The sequence below is a fragment of the Phocoena phocoena genome, chromosome 15, assembly GCF_963924675.1.
Source record: "Phocoena phocoena chromosome 15, mPhoPho1.1, whole genome shotgun sequence".
NCBI lineage: Eukaryota > Metazoa > Chordata > Mammalia > Artiodactyla > Phocoenidae > Phocoena > Phocoena phocoena.
Genome location: NC_089233.1, coordinates 7,568,806 through 7,590,662, shown reverse-complemented (window position 1 = coordinate 7,590,662; position 21,857 = coordinate 7,568,806). Strand labels below are relative to the sequence as shown.

General features: G+C 55.2%; 1 protein-coding gene across 2 annotated transcripts in view; it reads right to left on the bottom strand.

Moving 5' to 3' along the window:
* Nucleotides 1-21,857, bottom strand: part of COL26A1 (collagen type XXVI alpha 1 chain) — a 173,272-nt gene that overhangs the window by 12,828 nt on the left and 138,587 nt on the right. For both annotated transcript variants that reach the window (XM_065893098.1, XM_065893097.1), the window contains exons 4-6: nt 7,967-8,028; nt 2,352-2,508; nt 2-100 (exon numbers count right to left, since the gene is read on the bottom strand). In XM_065893098.1, the coding sequence (XP_065749170.1) occupies nt 2-100; nt 2,352-2,508; nt 7,967-8,028 (318 nt within the window). The remainder of the gene's footprint in view (nt 1; nt 101-2,351; nt 2,509-7,966; nt 8,029-21,857) is intronic.

Sequence of the window (21,857 nt, the reverse complement as noted above, 5' to 3'; positions counted from 1 at the left end):
CCAGGAGGACCTGCTGGGCCCTTCTCTCCTGCCTGGCCCCGGTCACCTTTGGAGCCTGGGGGACCTGCAGGCCCTGGTGGTCCCGTCTGTCCCGGGGGCCCTGGGGATAGAATGAAATGAGGCCTGAGAACACTGTGGGCTGACCTGCCCCCCCGTGGCTCCAGGCTTGACCACCTGGGCTGTCCGGTCAGACCTGCCTCCAGGAATCCGGCCCACCTGGGGCCCCCCACAATGGGCAAAGGGACCATCACTAGCTCACATCAGTCATTACAGCTTGCAAACCATTTTTGTTCCTATTAAATTCTATGATCTCAAGAGCTACTTGTGTCCCCACTTGACAGATGGGAAAACTGAGGCTCAGAAAGGTGTAGCCCTTTGCTCAAGGTAGCAGAGCCAGGCTGTAAATGAGTCAGAATCCTCTCTCCGCGTCCTGCTGTCTCCTTGCTCAGGCTCAGGAACTGGGCTTCTGGCAAAGAGCTTCCCAATGAGGCCTCCTTAGAGACCCCAGGAAGCCCTGAAGGACATGCCTGCCCAGCTTCACGGTCTCCAGGCCCCACGGGTGGGCAAGAGTAGATGGAGAGGCCAGAGTCCCCCTGTGTGGCCTGGGGACAGCCCCTTATCTCCCTCTGGAAGCCCTGGGCCTGGGGAGGATGCTCAAAAACGCCTGCGGAACTGATGGAGGCCCTGGAGCTGCCCGTTTCCAGAGAGATTCCCACCTGCTCGCGAGGATTCCAGGGTTCACCCAGGTGTCAGCATTTGTAGGGTTTGTGCTCCACCTGGTGGCCATTCTTTGGAACTGCACGTCCCGGTAAGAAGAAAGGTGCCCCAGGAGACCTGGAGCCCATTCCAGCTTCCTCCCTCCCCTCCAGGGGGTGTTGGGGCCTGGGTCCTCCAGGGGATGAGAAGCCCCCCCTTCCCCCCAGCCCCCGCTCCCTCCTCAGTCCCAGAAGAAGGATCTGAAGACAAGCATGGGGCAGCCCTCTGGAAATGAGACTTTGGGGAGAGCGGCTAGAGAGGTGCGGGGGGCGGGGGGGCCCAAAGTGAGATGCCCCCTCCTCTCATAGCAGGCCTAAGCTCACCCCTACACCCTGCCAGCCTCCAGAGACTACAGAATATCTGATGCTTCCCTGGCCCCGGACTGGCTACTGGAGGCAACTCTCCCACTGCTGGGGGTCTACAGGCAGGGAAGGGGATGGAGCGTGCTCAGAGCTGAGTCTGGGCAGGAGTGCTAAGAACCTGGGGACAGGAGGAGGGAAGGTGTCACCTGCAAAGGGCTCCAGTGGGTCCGAGAATCACTGAGTCAAAATGGCCCTGGATCGCTGGGTGACCCCAGGGGTCAATTTTCGGAGCCTCAGTTCTCTCCTCTGTAACCTGAGCTTTACGAGTTTACTGGAATGATTAGCAATGATATCTGTACAGACTAGGGTGATATAAAAATATTTAATAACTGGCACAGCACGGATACTGACCAGTCAGACGAGACCTCAGCCTTAAACCCTTGAGTTCAGACACACAGGCAGTGCCAGCTTACTGCCCTGGGTAAAGCCCCAGCGCTTCTCCTGGCACGTGGCAGGCATTCAACAATGCTGACTACCAGTATTACAGTTATTATTACTTTCTGCAGTCCCAGGGAGCAGAGCCCAAACCAATGGATAGAAACTGCAGAGAGAAAACATTTACCTCTGACTTCAAAGTGTGGTGGGAAGGGTGAAAACAACAGGTGAGTGGATGTCTTCCAACTTGGGTCAGAGAGTTCAGAGAGGATCCCCCAGAAGGGGGGCAGTCAGTAAGCTGCCCGTCGCTGGTGGTATGCAGGCAGGGGCCGCTGTAAAATTGGATGGAGCTGGGCTGGGGGCCTAAGTGCAGATGCTAAGGGGCAGCAGGGAAGTCAGTGAGCACAGTAGCTGGACTGTGAGGCAATAAGGAATGGTGAGGACTGCGGCAAACTGCAGACCTTGAACGGGGTCTGCAGGGGCAGCTGTGACTTAGCTGCAGCCAATTGTTTCTCTTTCTTTAAATTTTTTTTTAATATATATTTTTGGCCAAACCACACGGCATGTGGGATCTTGGTTCCCTGACCAGGGATCAAACCCGTGCCCCTTGCATTGGAAGTGTGGAGTCTTAACCACTGGACCACCAGGGAAGTCCCAGCCAATTGTTTCTATTAAGAGACGGCCAATCCCAATGGCCAGATCTTCCATTTTTCTAAGAGAAGTGAGAAATCCTGGTTTTTATGTGAAATCCCCCCAGGTTTTAAACATTAGCTCAGTTTTGCAAAATGCCACGTGGGCATGTATGACCTCCTTGTGCAGGCCCTGGGAGGCCATGCCTCCCCTGTAGGCCTCACTCACCAGCCGGGCCCGTGGGCCTTCTCCTTTGGGGCCCGGGGTGGGCGAGAGGGAGGGCGTCAGGGAGGAAATCCTCGTTCCAGGGCGGTGGGGTGCTCTGGGGGGTCGGCAGGTCATTGTCTGGGCCTGAGGGCCGCTCTGCTGCTTCCAGAAGGAGAACCTGGGCCGAAAAAGGGCAGAGGGTCAGGCCCAGGCCAGGCCGGGGACACATGTGAATGGGAACGTGTGCCCCAGGAGACCAGCAGCTGCCTGCTGCTCTTGGGACCACCAGTCCCCTTGCTGGAATGTTCTCCCACCCCTGCCCCCCTCCCCTTCCCATTTCAGGAAGCCCTCCTGACCCTTAGGCTCAGGCAGGTCCCCTTTGGACACGTTCAGAGTCACCGTACTTTTCTCCTAGAGCGGCTGTCACTGGAATTAGACACTGGCTGTTGGAATAACGACCACGGTCACCTCCACTTCACCGGCTCCTCTCAAGGGAGGGACTGGGCCCGCCTGTCCCCCACACTGCCTGGCTCAGGGCACAAACAACGCAGTCAGGGAATGTTTGTGGATGAACGGATGGATGGAGGGAGGGAGGGAGGGAGGGAGGGGCAGAGGGAAAGAAAGGGAAGGGGAAAGGAAAGGAAAGAAAAAAAGAAGAAAGAAAAGAAAAGGAGAAAAGAATAAATACATGGGCCCAGCTTGACACATGACATTTAGCAGGAGCTCCAGAGAAACAGAAGTGGCCGTGGTCACTCAAGCCCAGCCTGGAAATCAACCTGTCCTCTCCCCTGGAGGAAAGCAGGGGTCAAAAACCGAAAGGACCCAGGGCCTCAGTGGGAGACTCTCCCTAATTCACGTGAACTGGGAGCCAGGAGGCCTCAGAGAGGCCCTGCTGTCCCCAAAGAGGCTAGCAGGGGGCGCTGCGTGCCCGGGATCTGCACAGGGCAGGCAGGCAGATGCTAGCACACAGTAGACCCCCCCCCACCCCAGCAGAGGGGGCCTTGGGGTTCCCGGGCCATATCAGATGGAGCCCGGCTTCCTGTCCCGATCTGCCAGACAGGAAGAAGCCCAGTGTCTCACGTCCCCTCCAGCTCTTAGAAACCCGAATCCCGCGTCCTGCTAGAGTCTCCAACTCAGTGTGTGAGATGAAAGTGTTCTGAGTATGGAGCTGAGGGTGGGCCTGGCTGGGCACACCCCCGCCGCCCCCCAGGCCCCCCCGCCCCCCCATTAGAATCACTGGCGTCTAAGTCCACAAGCTTTGCTGCCTGAAGGCATCCAAACTCCAGCCCCCCGGCCTATACCCCACCCCACGCCCACCCCAACGTGGGAGTCCATACTTCCCAGAGGGCCTAATGGGCCCCCAGGCCTCTTCCAGTGCCCCTCCGCCTGCCTGTGGCCCTCGCTCCGCCCGTGATGTCCCCCCTCCCCAGGCCTGTGGCCTCAGGCTCTGCGACAGCCCTCTGCCTCCCCCACCTCCGCCTGCCCCCTCCCTCTCCTGCAGCCCCCAGTCCCCACAATCAACAGCAGTGCATGAGGACCTCCTGCAAAGCAACCCCCCTAAAAACCGCCAGTATCTCCACACACTTCATACACAGGCGCCCGCCTGGGCCTCACCTGCGTCTCTTCCGCTCCGCTCTGCTCCAGCTGCCCTGAACTCTCCCAGTGCTCCTCAAGCCCAAGACCGCCCCACCTCCAAGCCCAAGCTCCTGCAGGGCCCTCCACCAGCCCTGCCCACAACCCCGACCCCCGGAAGATTCTGAGATCCAGTGAGCTGTCCCCTCCTCCCTGTGTCTGTCTGACCCTCTGGGCAGAAGGGAGGCCTCCCCTCCTGTATATCACCTCAGCTCCTGTACAATCACTTTGTGCCCACAGCCAGGGCGGCGGTGGGAGCAATGCCACCAGCCCTGCCCTCAGGAGTAGGGACCACCTGGGGAGGGGGTGCCCTCCTTGCTCTGGGTCCCCAGAACCCAGCACAGGTTAAGTGCCATGTGATGGGGGAAGCTGAGACCCTGCTACCAGCCAGGCTGGTTTGAATCCCTGCTCTCCTACTAGGTGACCACTGTGTGACCTTGTGCAAGCATTGTGACCTCTGTGGGCCTCAGTTTTCCCATCAGCAAAATGGGGGTGATAACACTGACCCTGCAGGGCCACGGGAGATCGGGAGCGCTCAATACATGGGCAACCCGGTTAGTCCTGCTGATGCTGGGACGGTGGGGGGGCGGGTCACGGGAACAAACGGTGGCCTTCCCAGCGCCCAGGCCTGGCTGGCTGGGCTGAGGCTTTGTGGCTGTGCAGAAAGGATCCCTCTGAGTGCCCCCCCACCAGTTCTGCAGTGTCCTGGGGCCTGGGTGACAGAGTCTCTGAGGACTCTTGGGAACAAAGTGGCACCCCTGCATCAGATCTCAGGTCCCCATCTGTGTTGGGTGGGTGGGTTCCTGACCCTTGAGGCTCTGGTGACCCCCAGGGCCCCTGTCTCTCAGCCCCTCTCCTTTCTGGTCCTCACAAGGGCTCATGAGGCAGGAAGGGCCACTGCAGCCCCATCACAGGTGAGGTGGAAATAGAGGCTCAGAGACTGCAAGTGACTTGCCCAAGGTCACCCAGCAAGTAGGTGGTGGGGCCAGGGCCCCATGTGGTGCCTCACCCACCTCCCCACAGCCGGGCCACAACCCTGGCCTCAGTGGAGCTTCACGGAGGCACAGAGAAGGGGAGCAGCTGGCTCAGATCACACAGCAGCTCGGGGGTGGAACCCCATCTCCTGAGCCCTGGAACCCCCTCTAGGAAGGGAGGGTTACAATTCCTGTCCCAACTACTGACTGTCCACTGGGAAGCTGACCGGCCACGGCCAAGTGGAGGAGCTGGGCGGCAGGGGAAGGAGACTTGTCTGTCGGTGCCCGTGATGTGGGACCCAGAGCCGTGGGTGTGAGGATGGAGGCGGGGAGAACTGTCAGTACCTGGCACCCCAGGGCTTGGGGGCAGGAGGGTGGGCGAAGGCAGGGGTAGCTTCCTTGTTTCTGGCCTGGCTCCGGGGATGGTGGGATTGCCACCAGTCAAACAGGGGCACAGGAGAGGGCAGGTTTGGGGGTGAAGGTGATCAGTCCGGGGAGTGAGTTGAGATGCAGTGTCTCGGGGGAACCTCCAGAAGGAAATATTTAACAGGGAGTAGCCAGGAGCAGAAGGGGGTTTGGAGCAGCTTGGAAAGATCAAGGAGGGGGGTCAGGCCCAGCTCCCAAGGGGACCTGCCACCTGCAGCCTTAGCCCTGCACCAGACACCCGGCTCACTTTTTCCTGGGGCACTTCCCACGCAGACACCAAGGCCCACAGAGCCCACGGACCCAGGCAGAGAAGCCCTGGCCACGGTCAAGTTAGAATCAGCCCCCACCCGAGTCCAAGTCCTCCTGGCCTGGCCATGGCCAACCTCCCAGAGAAACTGACCCCATTCCTGCTGGGCATGAGCGCACCAGGGCGGGCAGCAGTGGGCGTGGGGACTTAGCCCAAGAAAACCAGACCTCGGCCAGCCGCAGACGGCAGTGGCTCTGATGACGTCATGGCAGCCTGGCTGATTGGCCAGGATGCCACCCTCCTGCACTGGAGAGCAGCCGAGTTTCGGGGCTCCTGTGACCCTCACTCAGGGAAATGCCCTCGGGCTGCCTCCCACTCAGTCTGATCCTTGGAGTCAGAGTGTAAACTGAGGGGCAGGAGAGGAAGGAAGGCAGGAAACTTTGTCTGCTGGCCTTCCACCCCACCATCGCCCAACAGCCATTCCAGCCTGTCCCAGGAAAAGAGGGCGGCAGGAATCTAGACAAGCTCCTAGGTCTGGGTCTCTGGGTCCTTTGGCAACTTAGGCACCGTGCGGAGTGTAAATGGAACAGTCCCTTGTGGTCGCCTGGCCTCCAACCTCCTCCTCTTCCCTGGCTCCAGAGCCCCCTACTGTGTGCCTGCGGGTGTGCCCCAAAGGAGGAACCATGAGTGGCCAATTACTCATTTTCCCAGCTCCCTTGCAAATAGGAGGTGGGCGTATAGCCCAGTGCTGGCCAATGACACATAATGAATCTGTTGGGGTGCTTTACTTCCCCCCACTACTTCCTGCCTTTGAACAAGGTATAAGGATGTGAGGCCTTGAGCTGCAGCAGCCTCTTTGTAACCATGAGGCACTGACCATGAGACCAAAAGCCAATTCACTAAGGAGGTGGAGAGGAAGGCTGTGAAGAGTCTGGGTTCTTGAGCCGCCAAACCAATCCTGAGACCACTAACTTCTGGACTTCCTAGTGAACTAACGATAAATGGTAAGGAATAAGCTGCCAGTGGCTGGGTTTCTGAACAATCCCTTCTGATGCCAAAACAGGTTTCTTGTCTGCAGAAGCAGAAGTTGCAGTGTCCAGGCCTCAGAGTTTCTGCTCTCTTATGCCAGCTGCCTGGGTTCTGACTCCCCATCTGGGGTCTGCCTGCCTGGTCCTGCCTTCACCCACCTGACCCCAGCCCCTGAGCCCAGCTCCGTGCTCTCTCTGACCCCTGTGGGCTCACCTGACCTCAGCACAGCCCCTGAGGCTGCGGGGCTGTCCTGGCTGCTAGCCTGGCTTGTGTCCCCCTCCCTCTGCAGGCTGCCGCCTCTCAGGGCCCTCTGACCGGGCTGACGAAGCTCCCAGGGGCCCAGTTCCTCCAGGGGACACTTGGGCATAGAGCAGGCAGGTGGGCAGCTGGAAGGTGACCCAGATAAGACACAGGAGTTGAGACAGGAGTCTCCCACCCCCTACCTGGGGATCCAGAAGAAACGCAGTGGCAGCCACCTCTCTGCACACCCGTCTCGAGCTACCCCTCCTGCTCCCCCACCCAGGAGCCACCGGAGCTCACCCCTGTCCACCAGCCTCAGAATGACCCAGTGAGGGGCCGGGAAATGTCTCCTTCAATTTCCATTTTACAGGGCAGCAGACTGAGGCCCAGAGCTAGGAACGGACCTGCCAAGGCAGAGCAATTACTGGGACAGCCTGACCCCCCCACCTCTGTAGTCCCCTGAGGTCTACAGAGGGGTCATGACCCTCACCCTCAGGGCCAGAGAGTAAGCCCCACCCCCAGCCCGCTGCCGTGGCCTTGGCCATGGTCGTGGTACAGCCTCTCTAGGCAGAGGGAGGTGTCAGGGTGGGACGACCAGGGGAGGAATTGCTCATGGCGGGAGGGCATGGGTGAGGGCTAAGTGGGCAGGGGACAGCTGGCACGGTGCCAGTCCTCCCCCAGAGCTGTGACTTTTAACACCCCAGTGAGCGTACTGGGCCTTGGCCAGAGCAGGCTGTCAGCCAACGCTCTGCCAAACCATGTGGAGGTTTCAGGTGCCTGGAAAATGTCCATCAGGCCAGCCAGCCTGGGGACCCGACCTTTTCTAAAGTCTCGGGTACCAGAAGTACATCCCAGCATCTTCCCCAGCGTCCCTCACACCTGGGACCCTCAGGTTTCTTGCTCACCCCACTCCCTTCCCCAACCCCAGGAGACTGGCCTGGCCCAGAGAAGGTTACCCCGGGCCACTGAAGCCCCAAACAGCACCCATCCCTCAGGACCAGGCTGCTCAGTCCTGCTGGGCTCCCTGGGGCTGATGCAAGCCCCTCCCCAACCAGCTCCCTAGGACCATTATCCCCAGACCATCTGACCTTGGCTTCCAGCGTGGTCAGGCGGTCACTCATGTCACTGAGCCGGGTACAGTTCATGCATTCTGAAAGAGAAGAGGTGAGAGTGGAGTAGATCCTGGGGAGAGAGCAGCCCAGCCACAAGGATAGCCTCTGGTCAGGCAGGCAGGGAAATATCTGAGCTGTCGCCAGCAAAACTCCCACCCATCCTTCAGAGCCTTATCCTTAACGCCCCCTCCTCCATGCAGTCTGCCTGACCTCTGACCCTCCTTTCTGGGCATCCACAGCACAGAGTACTGTCTGTTTACTCAGTGAATTGTCTGAGCCAGCACCTGGGTTGCCTTGTCAGTCTGGGGGTGCCGTATGGGCGGGGTCTTTGTCTATTTTGTTTGTTCATGAATTTCAGTGCCTGGCACAAAATAGAGGCTCAAAAAATATCTGATAGTTGATGAATGGATAGTAAATGAGACACGCTCCCTGACTTTGAGAACTACAGTCTGGGGAAGGATACAGGCAAATAGACACAGGCTGGTAAGGGCTATAAGAACAGAACGTGCAAAAGAGCATCATGGGGGATGTCAAAGCCCATCTGGGGTGGGCAGTGGTCCAGGAGGGCTTCCTGGAGGCAGTGGCATCTAAGGTGAGGCCTGAGGGATGCACAATGACTGGTCAGGTTCAGCAGAAGGAAGAATAAGGGCTGAGGCCCCAAGGAGAACAGAACAGGGGAGAGTCTGCCAGCAGCCTGGCCTATCCGAGCACACCTGCGGGCCACCAAGGCTGGAGCAGTGGGCTGGGCCCTGACACAGGAGGCCTGGGGGGAAGAGCTTGGCAGTATCCTGAGGCCAATGGGCTGCTGTTGGAGGGGGTGAAAGCCAAGGTCAGATTTGCATTTTTAAAAGCTCACTCTGGCAGCGGAAGTGTCCCATGGGTGGGAGTGGGAGGGCCTGGGAGCCGAAGGCCAATTAGGAGACCAGTAACTGTTAACCTCCCAGGCATACATCTCCCTGGGCTGTAATCATCTATTTATGTCTGTCTCCCCCAGAGACCCAGAGCTCTTTAATGAGGAAATAGATGGTTCAAAGCTGTTCTAAGGAGCTTTTATTGCTCTAGAAGTCAAGAGATGCTTAGATTCCTCCCTCAGTTCAAAGCCTGACCCTACAGGAACCCCATTCTGGTTAAACAGACACACGAGAGCTATTAGGGTAACTCGGCAGGTCCCACTTGGTGTTCAGAGGCCCCTTGGCCACAGCGAGGCCCCCGGCCCCCCATCATCAGCCTTGTCTGTCCCCCATCTTTGTCGCTGAATGCAAACCACCTTGTAAATGTCCCTATTTTAAAATAATGAGTGCTCTGTGAGAGATGTGAGGAGACACCAGGACGTTAGGACCATGGGAACAGGTGATTCAGGCCGTGTCCTCCCCAGGGGCGCCCAGCCTTGGGGCCAGGGGTGCTGACAGCCCCCACTTTCTGCTCACCAGCCCTACCTGGCTTTATGTGGGCTGGCAGGGGTCCCCTCACCCTCATCTCCCTCCCCATCTACCCTGGGCTCTGCCCAGTCAGTGGTTTATAAGCCTTTTATAGGAACAGAATTCTTTCTCCCCCAATAAAACCTTGTCAGGAACCCCGATACATAAAAGAGATTAAAGACTGAGGCGTAAACACTGAAACTTTAAAACAACCAGAAGAATGTATACAGTTGTCTGACTCGGGGACGGGGCAGGACTTCACAAAGGATCAGCGAGAAAGGAGGCGGTTTTCTGGTTAAACATGGGGAATTGAACACACATGTTTCCCTCTAGTTCCTCCCAGGAAAGGGATGGTGAAGGGAGAAAAAGGTACAAACCACAAAGCAGAGAGATGGGCAGAGGAGACTTCGCAGTGAAAGGCAGCCGGGGGCCAAGTCCCAGGCTCGCAGACACAGGAGGGCTTGGAGATCAGGGAAAGAAGAGGGTCCTCTCTGGGCTCAGCGACCCACCCAAGGGGAAAGGCCGACAGGCGCTGATACCTGGAGAGGCCCCCTTCCCCCCGCACCCCCTGTACAATGGCCTCTGGTCAACAAGGCCAAAACACACGGAAAGAGCCCCAGGGGGCTTTTAGTGCCTCCCTCCTAAATACAGATGGTCCAGGATTCCTGTGCCTCTGAAAGAGGCCCTTCATGGGAAAGACAGACATCAGAACAAACAGGGTCCCATTTGTCATTCCACCCACCCTACCCTCCACCCTCCACCTGACTTTCCACCCACCCACCTTCCCAATCATCCATCCCCCACCCCTCCCTTCACCCCCGGACGCTACCCATCCCCAACCATCCCTTCATCCACCTGGAGGCACCGTGGCTCCCTGTGCTGATCCTGATGGGTGGGTGGCAGGGCAGCAAGAATGGGGTGCCTGCCCTCGTAGCAAAGGCCCAAGAGCATCTCACGGGAGAACAGGCGCTGACTCTAGAGGAGGGCTGGCCTGGAGAACTTTCCTGTTTGAGCCTCAGCTGTCCCCTCCACACACAGGAGGGTACCACCCCACTCCGGGGCCCAGCAGGAAGCGGGGGGCAGGATGGCCATGGGTGAGGTGTCAATCAGAGCCCCAGCCCCACCCAGTGAACATTTCTGAGGCATTTAGAGGCTGTGAACACATTTCCAGGGTGTGAGGCAACAAACAGGACTCGCTGCAGGGGGGAAGGCCAGCAGAGGAAGGGGTGAGCCTTGGGCTCTCCCAGAAACTTATTTCTGGAAAGTGTGCTGGGCCCGGACCTAGTTTGCTCTGGCACCAGGCACCCTGCTTGGCCTGTGGGGAGCGGCTTGGCTGTCAGCAGGCACAGGGGGGTCCAGCTCCCCAGCCGCAGAGAGGCCCAGCCAGCGGGCAGGGGCGAGGCTGCCAGCTCAGCCTCCCTGTGCCACCTGCCCGGGCAGGCGCTCTGAGACTGGGCGGGTTTTATGGTTCCCCTGGCATTCTGTCATCGACAGCAATTAAATTATGCATTTGACTTTCTCTAACTATTCCTCGGAGCGTTGGAAATATGGAGATGGGCCTGGTGGGGACAATCCTGGCTGTGTGACTGGCCGAGGCCCTGCCGCCTGGCTCTGGGCCGGTTCCCCCTCCCTGAGACGCAGACTCTAACTCTCTGGGATTCTGAGGATTCCCACATTCCCAGGACACACAGGCCCGCGAGTGTTTCCTAGTTTTGAGGACACAGCGGCAGAACCTGTGTTGGGAATTCTCTGCCAATATATCAGAAGGGTGGATGTGCCAGGTGAACTGGTGTGTGTGTGTGTGTGTGTGTGTGTGTGTGTAAGAGAGAGAAACTGACTGCTTGGTGTGGTCAGTAGAGAGAGCACTATAGAGGCCACTAACTCACTGTGTGGCTTGTGAGGCCCTCTTTCTCTCTGCACCTCAGTTTCCCCATCTGTAAAAGGGGTTTACATTGCTCAGCTCCAGGGGCCTCGGGCTCCTGGACTCTTTGCTCCTGCCCTTGCCGGCCAGCTGCCCTCTCTGCCTCTCTCTTTCTGTTCCTCCTCCCAGGGCATCCCACCTTGGTGTCTCCAGCTTCTGCTTACCTCACCCATCCCTTTCCTGCTTGGGCCATGAGACCCTGACAGGTGCAGCCAGGGCACTTGGATGGTCCTGTCCCTAGAGGCCCAGCTCCCTCTGAGAGGTCTCTGAAATGGTCTGCAGGTACGGAGCATACGCAGGGTGGATGTCACCTGCAGCCAACCCAACGGGGCCCAGCTGGAAGAGACCCCTATAATCCCCCGGGAGACCTTTGACCCTAGTCAAGACTCCTAGGGGAAAAAACCTCCAAGGAGGTCAATAGGGTAAGATACTGCGGGGACAGGGGTAGGGCAGGCCAGCTAGACTGGCCATGGGTGCACACAGGGCACCACAAGAATAAGGAGGTCCTGAGTGATCTATTTCCCTAATGTGACAAGAGCTATGGAGGTAAGCTCCCCCCCGCCAAAAGCCTGACTCTAGGGAATGAAAACTGGTGGTGAAGAGGGGTACAGGGGACTCTCCTTTCTCATGGTAAGCCTTGAAGAGCTACTGGCCTTTTTAAAACAATGTATATATTTAACATATGTAATGTAATTTAAACTTTTAACTGGGTGAAAGCATGAAACGCGTTTATGATGCTGTGTGGAAAATATACAAAATTGTATCTATTCATGAGCTGGCAGGAAACAAGCCAGCTGCAGGCTGGAGCTCCAGAGATGGTGCCACCAAGACATGATCATTCCAGATTTTTCCAGTCCTGGTGTTTCCAATTCAGCCTGCAGCTCTTAAGTGCCCTCTGGTGCTCTAAGCCTAGCTCCGTGGGTAGCAGCGAGGACCTGGTAGGAATTTTGTAAAATACCTTCCCTGGGGGGCTTCCCTGGTGGCACAGTGGTTAAGAATCTGCCTGCCAATGCAGGGGACACGGGTTCGAGCCCTGGTCCGGGAAGATCCCACATGCCGTGGAGCAGCTAAGCCCGTGCGCCACAACTACTGAGCCTGCGCTCTAGAGCCCGCGAGCCACAACTACTGAAGCCCGCACGCCTAGAGCCTGTGCTCCGCAACAAGAGAAGCCATCGCAACGAGAAGCCCGCACGCTGCAATGAAGAGTAGCTCCCGCTCGCCACAACTAGAGAAAGCCCGTGCCCAGCAACAACGACCCAACTCAGCCAAAAATAATTAATTAATTAATTTTAAAAAAAAACGTTCCCTGGGCCTGGGAAGCCACCTTTCCAGTTAACTTGTAGAGAACCGCTTGTCCAGGTACTTGCAGACAGATCGGATTTTTCTAAGACACATACCCCAGAAGGAAGCGTGGAAAGGACGAGGCCAGGCCAAAGGTGGGGGCCCTACCCTGGGCCCCCCTGTGCTCCTCCACACATGCCAGAGCAACGAAGCCCATCGGGGGTCGGGAGCCTGCTGGTTGGATGGAGCTGTGGCTGCTTGCCAGGCCCAGCCGTGGGGCTAATGGACAGGACAGAATAATTAAATTCCATCTTTTTCTCTATCACGGATCACAGAGAAAGCCAGATATTTTTTCAAGAACTTCTGCCAAGAGTTTTTATTGAAAAGTAATTTGAGTTTCTTCTTGGAGAGGGGCAGCCTTGCATGGGTGTCACCGCTGTAGAAACACAAATCCCCAAAGGACCAGCTGTGCTGAAACTGCTCAGAGCACACTGGTAGCTGGCCACCTCCACCCCCGACACCAGCAGCCCCTGGACTGCAGAGCTTTCCAGCGATGTTCAGAAACCCCCCGTGGGGAAAAGGGACAACACTGGTGAGTGAAACCAGTTCACTAATGTTAGTCAGTCACCTACAGGGTGAGAGGCAGAAATACCCTGGCATGTGTCCTCCCTTTATGAGTGAGGATGATGAGATTCAGAGAGGTTCAGCAATGCACTCAAGGTCACACAGCTTGTCGATTAGAGGCCAGAGTCAGAACCCAGGCCTTCCATTCCCATAAGGCCATGGTGGGCTGGGCTAGGTGCCCTGGCTGGGGCAGCAACTCTCAACGTGATGTGAAAACAGTGCCTGGACCATGGCTGGACATGGGTGAAGGTTGTGATTTCTTCACCCCACCATGGCCCTAAAAACTCTGCTGACCTAACTGGCCAAGTCTGTCTTCCTCCCTCTCTACCTCCACATCCAGCCCAGAGTTCAAGATTGTTGGGTCTTGTACCATGGCTGGATCACACCCCAAAGCATTTTTGCCCCAATGAAATCTAAAGAGGAATTATTGGAATTATTAAGTTAATTTAGCAAGGTTGATGGAATACAAAGACAGTTTATAAACATCAACCATATTCCGGGACTTCCATGGTGGTCCAGCAGTTAAGACTCTGCGCTCTCAATGCAGGGGGCCTGGTTTTGATTCCTGGTCAGGGAACTAGGTCGTGCACGCCACAACTAAAGATCTCCCATGCCACAGCTAAAAAGATCCTGTCTACAGCAACTAAGACCCAGCACAGCCAAATAAATAAATAAATAAAATTAAAAGCTTGCCTTCAATTAAAAAGAAAATCAACCATATTTCTATATATTGACAATAACATCATTCACAAAAAGCATCAAATTATCCAGGAATAAATCTACTGAAAACTATAAAACATCATTGAGAGAAATTAAAGAAGATCTAAATAAATGGAAAGATATGTTCATGGATTGGAAGGCCTTATATTATAGATGTTAACTCTCTCCCACTTGATCTATAAATTCAATGCAGTCCCATTTAAATCTCAGAAGGCTTTGTGTATGTTGTGTGTGTGTGCGTGTAAATTTGCAAGTTGATTATAAAATATATATGAAAATGCAAAGGTCCAAGAATAGCCAAGGCGATCTAGAACAAATAGAACAAAAGTGGAAGACCACTTTTAGGACCAGAAATGAGATCTATTATAAAACTACAGTAATTAAGACACTGTATTATTGGTGCAAAGATAGACAAAAAGACCCACACTTATGCATTCACCTGGTTTATTAAAAAGGCACATATGAGTACGGGAGAGAAAGGATGGACTTTTCAATAAATGGTGCTGGGTCAATTGGACATCCAAATTGAAAAGTAAAATTTAAAAATCTGACCCCTAATCCACACTACACATGAAAGTCGATTCCAGACGGATTGTAGATCTAAACGTTAAAAGAAGAACAATACAGCTTTTTTTTTTGCAGCGCAATATGGCTTTCAGGATCTTAGTTCCCCAGACCAGGGATCAAACCCAGGCCCCGGCAGCGAAGTCTCCAAGTCCTAACCGCTGGATCGCCAGGGAATTTCCAACAATACCAGTTTTAGAAAAAATGGGTAACTTACCTTCATGACCTCAGAATAGACAAAGGTTTCTTAGGACACAAAAAGCACTAACATTAAAGAAAACTTTGATGAAATGGATCACATTTAATTTAAGAATTTCTTTTCATCAGAATACATCATTAAGAGAATGAAGAGGCCTATCACCGAGTAGAAGAGGTCCTTGGAAGACATAAAACCACAAAATAAGATGCCAAATGATCCACCTGCCAATGCAATCTACCTGTCCTGGTCCAGGAAGATCCCACATGCCGTGGAGCAACTAAGCCCATTCGCCACAACTACTGAGCCTGTGCTCTAGAGCCTGCGAGCCACAACTACTGAAGCTCACGCACCTAGAGCCCGTGCTCCGCAGCAAGAGAAGCCACCGCAATGAGAAGCCCGCGCATCACAATGAAGAGTAGCCCCGGCTCGCCGCAACTAGAGAAAGCCCGCACGCACGCAGCAAGGAAGACCCAATGCAGCCATAAATAAATAAATAAATTTATTTTAAAAATAAATTAAAAAAATAAAAACATCTTAGTGATGGTGAAGAAATTAAAAAAAAAAAAAAGGGCTTCCTTGGTGGCACAGTGGTTAAGAACCCGCCTGCCAACGCAGGGAACACGGGTTCGATCCCTGGTCCGGGAAGATCCCACATGCCGCGAAACAACTAAGCCCACGTGCCACAACTACTGAGCCTGTGCTCTAGAGCCCACGAGCCACAACTACTGAAGCCCGCGCGCCTAGAGCTTGTGCTCCGCTACACGAGAAGCCACCGCAATGAGAAGCCCGTGCACCGCAAAGAAGAGTAGACCCCCGGGCTCACCACAACTAGAGAAAGCCCGCGCGCAGCAACAAAGACCCAACACAGCCAAAAATAAATAAAAATATAATAAATAAATTTTAGAAAAAAAAAGATGCCAAATGGCCCACAGTCATAGGCGGAGGGGTCAACTCATTAGCCGTATCAGGAAATGCAAATTAAGCCACGCCCACAAGAATGCCTAAAATTAGACTAACAATGTAAGTATCCGAGAGAGTATGAGCCACTGGAACTCTAAGAGAGCGTCAGTGGAACGTCCATGGAATAACCACATTTTAAAAATGTGGCAGTTTCTAATAGGGCTGAGTAGGAGCAATTCCATCTCTAGATACAAAAATGAATAAATCCTTTCACCAAAAGACACGTGCAAGAATGAGCAGCGTTGCTCATAATAACCAAAAATTATAAATAATCCAAATTCCCATCGGTGGCCACCTGGGTAAATTGAATATTCACAAAATGGACTATTGACACAGTAAAAAGCGCACGCAAACCACGTGCAGCCGCGTGGATGAACTTCACAAAGATGACAGAGCCCCCCCGCAAAGCGCAAACACTGTGTGAGTCCATTTATCGAAAGTTCCAGCACAGGCAGGACAGGTCAAAGGCAGTGGCCTGCGGGTTAGTGGTTATCTTGGGGAGGGCAGTTACCAGAAGAGGCAGGAGAAGGGCTTCTAAGATGATGAAAATATTCTCTTTCTTGCGCTGGACGCTAGTACACAGGTGTGGTCAGTGTATGTAAAACATGTCAAGCGGCTGTCCTGCTCATCCTAAACCACCAATCTGACACGTCAGCCTCCAATGCTCCCCGATGCCCTGAGGACAACCCCCACCCCTGGGATGGGCTACTTGCCATGCTCTGAGCACCTCTAACTCTTCTAGGCCTGTAGCATTTGTCTATCTTGTCATCGCATCTAGAAATGGCTTGCAACCACTCCATTGATTAGTGAATTCCTCATGAAGCACCACCTCCTCCAGGAAGCCTTCCTTGACCACTCTAGGCAGATTCAGGCACCCACCTTCCCACCAATTGCCATGCATCCTGTGTACACCTTGCTGACAGCACTCGGCGGCGTGGACGGGGAACCTCTTGTGTACCCCTCTTCCCTGTGGGGCCATGTCTCACCCATTCTCGTATTCTGAAAAATGGGGGCAGAATATTCCTCCATCATATGGGACTGCAAAGATGCTCGTGTGTCCTCTTGGGAAGCAGCAGTTTTGGGGAGGGGGGCGAGCGGATATGGAAGGGGACCCCCAGCTCATTGTCCAGGTAGCCTGCCTTGGAGGACCTCAGGGGGCCCCGGGGGAGGGGAGGGACTGCTCTCTTCCCGCAGGGGGCCGTCTGTCCCAGGTGCACCCTGGCAGCTCTGTGCCGGAGCTTCCTCACTGTACACGGCAAGCGCTGCAGCCCCTGAGCAGCTGTTTTCCATTTCCACCAAAGTCAGGAAAAACGGAAGGGGTTTAAAGTAGAGATAAGGAAGATGTTTTGATGCTGAAGTTCATTATATTCTGGCTTGTGTCATGGTGGGAGGGGAGGAAGGGAGGAAACGTTCTCTTCCGATTTCACAAGAGCAGAGGGTCTGGCCCATGTGGAGCCATGCAGGTCATAATGATCAAAAGAAGAAAAAGCAACTGGAGTTCACAAAGCACTCAATCTGTCAGACGCTAATGGAAGGGCGAGACCTTGATGCACCGCTTTTCATGTAAATTTGTCTAATTCCTGCAACAGCCCAATGAGGGAAGAACCATTATTATCTCTGTTTTACAGATGAGGCAACCCAGGCACAGAGAGGTTAGGTAACTTGCCCAAAGTCACACAGCTAGTAGGTGCCAGAGGCTGGATTCAAACCCAGGGAGTCAGGGGCTGCCACTGGCTCTTAGCCATCATCCTGGCAGCCTCAGGAACTGGCCTGCTGAAAACGTCTGAAGTCCCAGGGGGCTCCTGGGAGCCCTGCCCTCGGTGGCCCCCACCCTGCTGTCCTCTGGAAATCCTACCCCCAGGGTTGTGGGGTGGGGCTCCACAGCCTTTCCCCAGATGCCATCCTGGCCCCTCACCCCAGCTGAGGGCACCACGGCATTTCCTTTCTAAAACATCAGGGCCCTCGACTTCTGCGGGGAAAAGACAGGAATTAAATAAATGCAATTCTTTAAGAAATGAGACCCTTCTCAAAAGTGAGTAGAGTCCCGCTGCTATGTAGGGATGACATGGTCCCTTTGCCCCCCTTCCCCAGAAGGCAGCTGGGCCCTATTGAGAAGAAATCCAATCTGGCAGTGGCATGGGATGGGGATTGCAGGGCCAGAGGGGCTGGCACGCAGGGAGGGGCATCAGAGCAGCATCAGTGGCTCCAAGAGGGTCAGGGCCCTGCTGCTGGGGAGGGGGTGTGGGAGGGGGCATAGAGAGAGACCAACCCACAGGCCACGTCCCTGTACCAGAATGCAGACCTTCAAGGGTGCGCGTGGGAGTGAGCATGAGGGTGTATACACTCAGGTCTAAGGCAGGGGGTCTACATGGGAGTGTCTCTGCACGTGGACGTTTGTGTGCACATTGTGTTTGTGTCTCTGTCTGGTACTATTTCTTTCTTTCTTCTTTTTGGCCGCACCACACGGCATGTGGGATCTTAGTTCCCAGACCAGGGATCGAACCCGTGCCCCCTGCAGTGGAAGCGCAGAGTCTTAACCACTGGACCACCAGGGAAGTCCATGTCTGGTCCTATTTCTGACACATGGGTGGAAGCTCAGAAGCATTCACCATTTCCACGGGCCCTGGGGTTTACAAAGCCCTTTCGCATCTTTGACATCTCTTGGTACCTTTGTGGCCAGTGAGGCCCCACAATCCATGGTCCCAAGTTATAGCTGTGTTAAGGGCAGCTCAGAGTGGGAGAGGACCTCCCCAGGTCACACAGAACTGCAGCAAAAACCCCAATGTGTTCTGGGGAAGGCCAGGAACCCTCCCACCCCACCTACACCCCCCATGGGGACCCAAATGAGCCAGGAGAGGCTGCAGGAGGAGGAGCTCTTAAATCCAGGGGGCTGGTCCCCTGCTCTGGGAGCATACGCCTTCTGATGGACCAGGAATGGGGTCAGCATTAGGAATTGTGCTGTGTGTCCTCAGGCAGAGTTCAGCCCTCTCTGGGCCTCAGCTTCCCATCAGTCAGATGCAGGGATGGACTGGATGCTCCCTTTCAGCCTTTTGTTCTCTGAGTCAGTAACCGTAACTGGAGTCAGAAGACACATTAGCTGGGCATCCACCTTTCCCCTTCTCTCTCCTGTGGGAAAAGGAGCCAGGCTTTGCTTCCTGCAAGCAAATGGATCATATCACGGTGGCCCATTCCCTGGCTTCTGTGGTGAAAGGTGATCCCCTGGGAAGCATCCTGTTGGACTGAAGGGGCCACTTGGTGGGTCCAGGCAATCCACAGCCCAGGCGAGGAGCACCCACACCGGGCCCCCAGCTTTCCTCCACAGTAAAATGGAACAATAGTCCCTGCCCTGTGTATTCATGAGGCCCAATCCAGACCTTTGCCATGGGCTTTGGTACTCGCGCTTGCACAGGAAGGATATACAGGAAGGGACAAACTCTCCTGGGTCCATGCTGGGCAAGGCAGTTGCTTGGACATCCAGAAGCCATCAGGAGGACAGCACAGCTGGAGAGAGCACAGCGTCCTAGGGACCCTCCAGGCAGCACAGATCCAGCCTTCTGGCCAGCAAAGCCTTTGGTATCTGGACCATTTTGGAGAGAAACTCATCTAAGAAGTACCTGACTGCCCAGCCCCCTGAGTGGAGGTATACAGCACACCTGTGCTGACCACTCACAAGGCACCCAAGTGTGGAGGGCGCTCACCCCTGAAATGAATGTCTCCACTGCACTCCTCCTTCCGCCCTCACTAACCAGCGGGATTCCTGAACCCTGGATTCTGGGTCTGGATTCATGCTCTCCCCGAGTCCCTTCTGCGTTGATGATGACGTCGTAACGAAAGCCATACTTCCTGGATATCTCACGCTCCTCGGGCGTCACCACGCGCATTACGCATCCTCCCCATAGGTGTTTTGGTTCCTCTGTTACAGATGATGAAAACGGAGACTGTGAGAGGTTGTGAAGTTGCCCCAGGCCCCACAGGCAGGGGCAGGAACCAGATCAGAGATGCTCCAAAGCCAGCGCTCTTTCCTTAACGACTCCTGGCCACGTTGGAAACCTCCTCAGCAAGGGAGTTAGAACTGTAGCGTCGGTGACTGCACCCAAGAAAAGTGTGTGCGCTTTAGTGCCTGGACCCTGGGGCCCCCTGAGGCTGATCCATCCCTGTCGTGGCTGTGTCTCTGGACAGGTGAGTTATAGCAGGTGATGGCAGGTTTGTGTGACACAATGAATGACTTTCTCATCAGCACTGCTCCCAATGGGCTGTGGAGTGGCTTTCCTTCAGACTGGCATGGCTGGGGGAAGTCTGTCCCCAGAAACCCCCGGCATGAGAATGGAACAGCCAGAATCCCGCAGGATAAAGGACTTCTTGGTCCTTGGTTGGGGCTGGAGGAGGGCCCCCGCAGCTGGGGGGGTGCTTGGATGAAGGTGGCTGTGGGACCATTTGCTCAGTGGAGTGGTTTCCAGCCTTCCAGGAACATCCCTCAGGACTTAAAGGGGGTTTTATCACAACAGAAATAAGAGATCCAGTCTCTGCAGCCATTTGGGGGATCGAGGAACTGGGGGGAGGGTCATCCCTGCACATGTTTTATCTTTCAGGGTTTTCTGAGGTTTGTGTTCTTAAACTGAAGTTATTGTTTGAAGTGTTCTTCCTCTTTTTTCCTCATCCAGAAAGAAATCATAAATATCTCCAGGGTCCCACAGAGCTGGCAGGCGGCCTTGCCTGGATCTGAAAGCTGACACCAGGCACAGCCCAGGGAGACGAGCTCTGATTCCCGATCCTCTTGGACATGTGGCGTCAGTACTGCCACCATCACTCTGTGTCAGTGGGAAAGAATCCCTTTTAACAAGGCTCCAAGCCCAAGGTCAAGGTTCAGGGGCCAAAAAGCAAAGCTGGCTGACCGAGAGCCTTCAGAATATGGGAGGGGCTGCCTGACTCTGCTGGGTAGAGCGCCCACAGCCTTGGCCCCGGGCTGGGGCCTGCCCCTCCTGCAGCGCTGGTCCAGGCTCAGGAGAGGTGATGAGCTCTCTTGGGGAAACAGATGAGGTGCCCCAGAGACAGCAAGAAGGGGCCATAGTCACTTTGGTCTTGGGGCTTTCAGAGGAAAATGGTGGCAGAATTCAAAGTCCCCAGGCGGGAGGTCTGGACGGGGCAGTGCATCAGAGGAAGCCCAGGCAAAGAGGCCTGGGAATCAGCTCTGGCCTTTCCCTGCATGCACCTGGGCAGGCCCCTTCCCCTCTTGGGGTCTCTATCCCTCCAAAGGCAAGGGGAAGGCCCAAGGTAGCTTCAGCTTTTATTCAGGGGTCATCTGGGCTCCAGGAAAGGCCTTGGTGTCTTCATGGTGCCATCTGCCTCTTGATGGTTGTTTAGGGGAGCTGGGACATGAGTGTGGGATGCTTCCTCTGACACCAGGTCTCCTGAGTTCTCTATAAGAGGTCGAATCTCAGTTTGGAGGACCATGGGCCTGACCTCATGTTGGAGAGAGCCCAGAGCAGCAGTTATCAAATGCCCTTTTTTTTTTTTTTTTTTTGGCTGTGCCCCACAGCATGCAGGATCTCAGTTCCCTGACCAGGGATCAAACCCGTGCCCCCTGCAATGGAAGCACAGAGTCTTAACCACTGGACTGCCAGGGAAGTCCCATCAAATGCCTTTTTAAAAGGAAGAAGTCTTTTTCCTACACACAATGGCTTCTGGGACCCCAACAGGTAACAAATCAAAGAGAAGCTGCTCTGACTGCAGGGGGTCGGAGCCCAGAGCCCCCAAATCAGCCACCATCTGCCCCCTGGGTTCAAGGTGGGCAAGAGGTAGATGGGTCTCGGTGTCCCCACCCCTGGTTCTCAGACACCCAAGGGAACAGCATGTGATGAGGCCTGTCCCACGTCCAGTGGGGGACGTAGCGCCCACACAGAAGCTTCCTGCTTCGTGACAGGGGACCATTTGGACTCAGCTCGCCCAGGCAATGTCTGGGGCTTACATTCTTCCGGGCCTGGCCTGCCCCCTCCCTCAGGGGCCACCATGCACTGGTCAGCTGCCCCTCCACCCTCCTAGCCAGGAGTGGGTCTGGCTGGAGCCCAGGCCCACATGGCCTCCTGTTGAGACACGGAGGGAGGAGGAGTGGGCAGGTGACAAGACTCCTGACTCCCAGGGTCAAACCTGGACTGCATCCTTCCCAACAGGAGGAGGTTGTCA